Source organism: Coenobita brevimanus, chromosome 46, assembly GCF_032717465.1.
Source record: "Coenobita brevimanus isolate Jiangsu-jjx chromosome 46, ASM3271746v2, whole genome shotgun sequence".
Taxonomy (NCBI): domain Eukaryota; kingdom Metazoa; phylum Arthropoda; class Malacostraca; order Decapoda; family Coenobitidae; genus Coenobita; species Coenobita brevimanus.
In genome coordinates, this window is record NC_136999.1 from 56,467,324 (window position 1) to 56,475,296 (window position 7,973).

At 43.3% G+C, this 7,973-nt stretch overlaps 1 protein-coding gene across 1 annotated transcript in view; it reads right to left on the minus strand.

Annotated features, from left to right (window-relative positions):
* The window catches only part of LOC145398742 (uncharacterized), a 113,052-nt gene extending 109,810 nt beyond the window's left edge, over positions 1 to 3,242 (minus strand). The window contains 3 exon segments of the mRNA XM_080271539.1: positions 212 to 347; positions 1,022 to 1,123; positions 3,205 to 3,242. Coding sequence (XP_080127665.1) covers positions 212 to 347; positions 1,022 to 1,123; positions 3,205 to 3,242 — 276 coding nt within the window.
* Positions 3,243 to 7,973: the final 4,731 nt, after the last annotated feature.

Genomic DNA, 7,973 nt, shown 5'->3' on the forward strand with positions numbered 1-7,973 from the left:
ACTCAGTGTAGAGTCACCCACAGGCAGAAGGAAGAGGAAAGAACGAAGGAAAAAAGAAAGAAGAGGATGGGAGGAAAGAAGGAAGAGAGGAAAGGGAAGTCACCTGAGAGCAGCACTGCATCGAGTAAGTGGATGATGAGTGACCCCACCTACCACTATATAATAATAATAACAATAATGAAAATCTACGACAAAGATAGGACCCACTTACCATCTGAGTGACACAGAAGGCATGTTCGAAGTTGTGAAAGGGGACTTGGTTGTAACAGTGGTTGACGCGGCACAGAAAATAACGCAGCATCTCAATCTCTGTGCCGAACTTGGATAGCAGGCCTAGATCTGTATACCTGTGGAGGGGAGAAATTGGTAGAGTACTTATCTATCTATCTGTCTATCTATCTTTGTCTGTCTATCACCTAACTATAGCCAGACGTCTTAATTCCGTAAGGGGTGGCCACAAACAAAATGCCTCCATGTCACCCTGTCCCATTTCCCTGCCCTCCCCCCAACTTACATCCCTCTCTCTCATATACCTCTCTACTCCATCCCTCATCTCATCCCCAGTCTCCCCTTCCCTCTTCCCCCCCTCCAACTCTCTCACACACACTCTTTCTAGTTAGTCTCTCACTCTCCATCCCCCCAACTTACACCCCCCTCTCTCATATACCTCTCTACTTCATCCCTTCATTGCACCCACAATCTTCCCCTCCCTCTCTCCTCCCCCCTCAACCTCATTCACATACTCTCCTAGTTAGTCTGTCACTCACTAAGTTCGGTTTAATAAGGATCAACAGCATTTAAGAGGACCTTATCTTATATACAGTATATATATATTTACACAGTAGAATGCATGTATACTCTCTCTCTCTCTTGTTCCTTCCAATTCAACTTTGGTCTCATAAACTCACATTTTCTCTCTTCCCTTCCCATCCTCTCTGTCTCTCTCATTCCTGCCAATTCATTTTCTCTCTTCCCTTCCCATCCTCTTAATTCCTCTCTCCTTCCCACCTCTCTCTCTCACATGTGTTGCAGCAGCAGTAATATTTGCGACTCTTGCCACACCCAACTGTTGACAGAAGGTAGTCGTAGTAGCTCTTGTGTTTCCGCCTCCACCACACCATCACTGCCCAGAGAGAGAGAAAATTAGAGACAGCAACAAAAATAAAGGAAATCATCATCATCATCATCATCATCATCATCATCATCATCATCACCATTATCTTCATCTTCTCATCATCGTTATCTTCATTGTCATCGTCATCATCATCATTGTTATCTTCATCATTTTCATCATTATCATTGTCTTTGTCATCATCATCATCGTTATCTTCATTGTCATCGTCATCATCATCATTGTTATCTTCATCATTTTCATCATTATCATTGTCTTTGTCATCATCATCATCATCATCGTTATCTTCGTCATCGTTATCTTCATCATCATCATCTCATCATTATTTCTTCACAATACATTGATGACCAATGCAAATACCACACATTCCACTATCTATCTATCTATCTATTGCCAGACACCTTAATACTGTAAGGGGTGGCCACAAATAAATCGACTCCACGTCACCTTATCCCGCCAACTGACATCCTCATCTCTCATATATACCCACTCCAGCCCTCATCTCATCCTTGGTCTCTCTCTCTCTCCTCTCCCTTCCACAGACAGACAGATAGATAGATAGTTGGAGTCTTCATAAACAATACAAATATGGCACTAGTCACGAAGAAGTGCTTGTCAAGAAACCATACTGACTTTTTCTGCCACTGAGCTACAAAAGTATGAAACTCTGGGCCAAGTTAAGGCAGAAGGAATATAGTAAGGTCTGTGGTTTATGAGGCTAGCGAACTGACATGAGATCCAAGCTGGCTGGATGAATGTTGTGAGAAGAGCATGATCAAGGATTTGACACCCCTTTTAATGTGACAGTATCCGTATTAACTCTATCGGATATGTTTATGTGAAGCTACAGAATATGGTGAATGTTTTTGGTGTATCAGATAGAGCCAGGATTCCAGGGGCTTGAATGATGAGTGAATGGAAGCATGGCCCATTGGACTGGGTAAACTTGGGCTGTCTGAATGTTGCTACTCCTCACCCTGCCCTACCGGTAGGATGGGAAAGGAGGTCCGGATGATGATGATGCAACAGTGAAGTAATTAATGAAGGCTATACCTAACCCCTGTAATAAGTCTCTCCTATACCAAACAAGATCATCTGGGGATGGCAAGAAAAAATACAATAACAGGTCATCACACTGAGGGAGTTGAAAACCATACAGTGTGTGACCTTGGGTTGTGTGGGTGACATGGCCCAGAGGTATAGGCTGACTCTCCATCACCTGTGCATCCCACCACTGGCTTGAACTACAGCTGTCACGGATAAAGACAGTAAGATAAACCATCACCATTACCATCATCATCACCATTATTACAATCATCGTCATCATTGTTGTCATTGTTTCCCAAGTAACTGGCAGTAGAATATTAAGCTACTATGAAGCAATTATGGAAGGAGTGGTAGGCAGCCTGCACAGCTTTTGATAAAACAAGCTTGGAACTGACCTGGACACATGCCTGGCAACAAAGGTGTGATGCCCACAGATGTGCTGTTTGCTTCCCTTCTTCTTCCAGCTACTCCTCTGCTACATCATAGCAGACTTGCAGCTATTGAATATATTCAGATTTTTCTTTTCCTGCAAATTGGTCAAATCATAATTAAACTTCCTGGAAATGCATACTGGCTTATCTGTTGTGCAAAATGGTTGTTATCTTATACCTAATGCAATAAAATGCGGAAAATATTCTCACAGAAAATGGCATGGTGATAAAAAAGAATATATGCTACTTAACATTTCAGGGCGCAAAGGTATTGAAATTAGGAAAAAATGACACCAAAATGATCCAAATCTGAGATGAATTACAGTAGATGCAAAGAGAAGCTAGAAATACTATGTTCTGAGAAAATAAGCATCAAGGTCAAGACTTAATTGTATAGGTTTGTAATTGATATAAAGTGCTGTATGATGGATGAATGAAGTTTTGTGCATCCTGTGTTGCACAGACTGGGTCTTTTCCGGTTTGTGAACCTCACTGCTGGGGCGTTTTGGACAGAGTATCACTGACGGGGTTTTGTCTGTGCCAGTGGTGGACCCCTTCCCGTCTCTCAACAACTATCTCTAGCCAAGAACATACCAGGTACAGTCCTGTAGCTTTTTGGACAGTGGAGGCATGATGCTTGCCTTGAAAACACCACTGCTAGTGACCGACACATTGGAGGCATGATGCTTGCCTTGAAAACACCACTGCTAGTGACCGACACATTGGAGGCATGATGCTTGCCTTGAAAACACCACTGCTAGTGACCGACACATTGGAGGCATGATGCTTGCCTTGAAAACACCACTGCTAGTGACCGACACATTGGAGGCATGATGCTTGCCTTGAAAACACCACTGCTAGTGACCGACACATTGGAGGCATGATGCTTGCCTTGAAAACACCACTGCTAGTGACCGACACATTGGAGGCATGATGCTTGCCTTGAAAACACCACTGCTAGTGACCGACACAAGGTAACCCTCGTGCACGAGTGTTTTGGTTGACTGAGAGTAAAAGGTGGATTTTCAGTGTTGCCTGGCGAAATCGTAGAACTTCCGCCATCTCCATGTTTTCACTCTCCCTGCTTATACAGAAAGATGTCAAACACCACAAAAGAGAAATAGACGAAATTATTATCAGAAAATCATGCTGGCGCGCCGATCAGCTGATCTTTGTTGACATTTGGTGAGACAGGCCTTGGAGAATTTGTAACATCCCTTCCTCGGTGACTTAGTTGGCCTGTTACACCTTAATATCCCCTAATATGGTGTTAATAGGAACTATGACTGTATTAAAAAATACCGATAACGACAGAGAGGACAAGAAAGTGTAATATACCAAATAAATTGATCAGGAAAAAGTACTAAAAATCCTTCCATTTCAACGACATAACGGCTTAATTTTCAACCCCGACTTAGGAGGCTTCGTAAGACCTCTTCCTCAGCAATTTATTGTGCACATTACACCTTAATATTCTATATACTGATGCAACTGTGCCGATATTTTAATTAAGCCGTAATCTCTCATGTAGAAGATTTCGTAACATTTCCTTCTCGGCGAACTATTTTGCACTCTTGACCTTAATATCCTCTTGATGAAAGCTATGGCGGTATTAGCAAAGTATAAATATCATACAGCCCAACAGAAAGGCCTAATTTGCAAATAAATCGCTAAGGAAAAAAGGGGTGTGAGGGCCACGTTCCAGCGATAATACGGATTGATTTTCGCAACACTTCTTCAGCGATTTATTTTGCACCATGCACCATAATATTCTCTTCTATGCTACTCTGAGTTGCAATTGTGCCGACATTAATAGTTCAGCCTAAATCTCTCATATAGGCCAGTCCAGTAAAGTTTTGGGATTGCCTTTGCAATCCAAAGTTTTTAACAACTCTGATGGGAGGCGAACCCGCGTCCACCAGCGTGTGAGATGCACACTCTACCACTGTACCACATAGGCTAGGCTTTGGAGATTCCGTAGGGTCTCTTCCTGGGCGATTGTTTTGCGCATACACCTTAAAATCCTCCAGTGTGTTATAAATGGAATCTACGCCGATATTAAAGTCACAGATTACATGAATAATAACATTAATGTGTAATATGCAAAATAAATTGCCGAGGAGGAGGTACTACGAAATCTCGCATATTACGGATGATATTTCTATTTGCTTAATCAGTACAGTAGCTTGAAAAGCAAATCGTTAAGAAGAGGCGTTAGGGAGTGTCCTAACAATTTATTTCTAATTCTGCTCCGTTACTATATTCTTGTGTGTAATTCATGCAATCTATGTCGACACTGACAAGAGATAAGAAGTCAGCCAGGGGATATTAATGAGTAGTTTGGAAAATAAATCATTAAGGAAGAGGTGCTTGGGATCTGCCTTGCCCGACGAGAATGCGGACCAAAGATTGTCATTTTCAGGAGGTTGCGGTGCTAAGAAACATACATACGGGTAAGGAGTCTCCCTAACACCTGTTCCTTAATTATTTATTTCCCAACTACTCGTTAATATATGTCCCCACCTTAGCATGGGACAACATCAACTTGGAGGAGACGGACAGTTCGTAATGACGGCACTCCACGCTGCTTGATCTCTGGCAGCCTCCCTATTCATTCCCTTACCCCTCGTCCCAGGTCTTTTTCGGTCTGCCTCTCACATCCCTACCCCCGACGTTTACACTTCCTATTTTCCGCACCCACATGTCTACCTCTCCACACCCAGTTGGCATCCTCCATCCTCTCCACATGCCCAAACCATCTCAGTCTACCCCTTCTCATGACACAAACTAATACACTCCAGTCCCATCCTTCCTCCCAAACCAACTCAATCTACCTCCTCTCATCACAACACCAATACACTCCAGTCCCATCCTTCCTCCCAAACCAACTCAATCTACCTCCTCTCATCACAACACCAATACACTCTACCCGTCCTCATCACAACACCAATACACTCTACCCCTCCTCATCACAACACCAGTACACTCCAGTCCCATCCTTCCTCCCAAACTATCTCAATCTACCCCTCCTCATCACAACACCAATACACTCCAGTCCCATCCTTCCTCCCAAACTATCTCAATCTACCCCTCCTCATCACAACACCAATACACTCCAGTCCCATCCTTCCTCCCAAACTATCTCAATCTACCCCTCCTCATCACAACACCAATACACTCTACCCCTCCTCATCACAACACCAATACACACCAGTCCCATCCTTCCTCCCAAACTATCTCAGTCTACCCCTCCTCATCACAACACCAATACACTCCAGTCCCATCCTTCCTCCCAAACCATCTCAGTCTACCCCTCCTCATCACAACACCAATACACTCCAGTCCCATCCTTCCTCCCAAACTATCTCAGTCTACCCCTCCTCATCACAACACCAATACACTCCAGTCCCATCCTTCCTCCCAAACCATCTCAGTCTACCCCTCCTCATCACAACACCAATACACTCCAGTCCCATCCTTCCTCCCAAACTATCTCAATCTACCCCTCCTCATCACAACACCAATACACTCCAGTCCCATCCTTCCTCCCAAACCATCTCAATCTATCCCTCCTCATCACAACACCAATACACTCCAGTCCCATCCTTCCTCCCAAACCATCACAATCTACCCCTCCTCATCACAACACCAATACACTCCAGTCCCATCCTTCCTCTCAACTCTTCATTCACACCTCTCACTCTCCACACCCAGTTGTCATCATCCATCCTCTTCACATGGCCAAATCATCTCAGTCTACCCCTCCTCATCACAACACCAATACACCCCAGTCCGTTCGTGATGCTTAAGATGCGACTTTACACACGGGCAGCGATGTCAGCGAGTTACGTTGCGGATGTAGGGATCATTTGTGTCACTGGAGCCATGGAAGACAGTAGCCAGTGGTCCTGTGGGGAGGTGGAGGAAGAAGAACAGCTGTTATTGCTTAGTTTAGCAATTTCCGATAAAATTAAAATGAAAAATGGGTACATGAGACAAATGTGAAAAGACCAGGAACTTTTAGGTGATGAGGAAAAGTTCAAACGATATTTTAGACTATGTGCCACTCAGTGTAATGAAGCCTGACTGAACAAGACATCCAAAACAAGCTACAAACTACAGGCAGGCCATAAGTGCCAAGGACAGGCTGGCCAGTACCTTTACACAGATTAAAATACAAACATACACTTGCAGGAAAAGTTTGTATAAGAAGGAGCAAGTGACAGTGTATGTCCATATGGGAAGGGTACCGGGGAGGGTGTGTAGGGTGCTAGGAAGGGTGTGTAAGGTGCTGAGGAGGGTGTGTAAGGTGTTGGGAAGGATGTCTAAGGTGCTGGGTAGGGTGTGGTGCTGGGAAGGGTGTGTAAGGTGCTGGGAAGGGTATGTAAGGTGCTGGGATGGGTATGTAAGGTGCTGGGAAGGGTGTGGTGCTGGGAAGAGTGTGTAAGGTGCTGGGAAGGGTGTGTAAGATGTTGGGAAGGGTGTGTATGGTTCTGAAAAGGGTGTATAATTTGTGTGTTCTTAAAAAATCTCGCTACCTAACTACACATGCTATTTGTTACTGCTTCGTGGTATCCCTGTCACAGTACATTATATTCGTCTAAAGGAAGCAAAAGAAAACTGTACCGTGATTTCTAAGTCTCTAAAAAAGAAACATTTAGTACTGCTGAGGTTTAAACTAATTTTAGGGTGAATTTGAAACTAGAAAGTGCCAGATGTGGGAATTTTGTTCGTAGTTATTGACTTCGGCTTCATCTTATCGTCAGCAAACCCAAAATATCCCGTAAGAGGATAGTATTCATGCAAATAATGTAGCATATAAAAATCTTTCGCACAGCTAACTCGATCATAAGTGCAGCGATACTGACATATAAACCAGCGAATTTATAAAAACAATGATACCAAATTGAACTTCGCGGGCATCACATCGGAGACAAGCCGAGGTTCCAAAATTATAAGTGTTTTGAGCGTCCGGGGCACGTCTATAAAACTGCTTGTTTATTTTTCAGTTTTCAGGCAAATAAGCTAAAATAATACATACATATGTGTAAAATCGGAAAAAATCAACCAAGTAAAACTGTTTCTGATGCTTTTTAAATGCTGTGAAGGCATGTTAAATCCCGGAAATTGGTTTAAGATCTTTTATGAATCCTTTCGAGGTTGGCGTTGCGAGTACATGTTTTTAGAAGTGTGGTGGTGAGTATCCCGCTGCCTTGATTCCACTTTTTAAACCTGTTACGGTTAATTGACTTATATTATTCTGTTTGGGAAAATTTGATAAGGCAATGGAGCTAACTTAGAGGTGAGTATTTCAAGTGAGTGTTCGTGTTTCGTGATAATAAAGGGCGACAAAGTACGAGCAG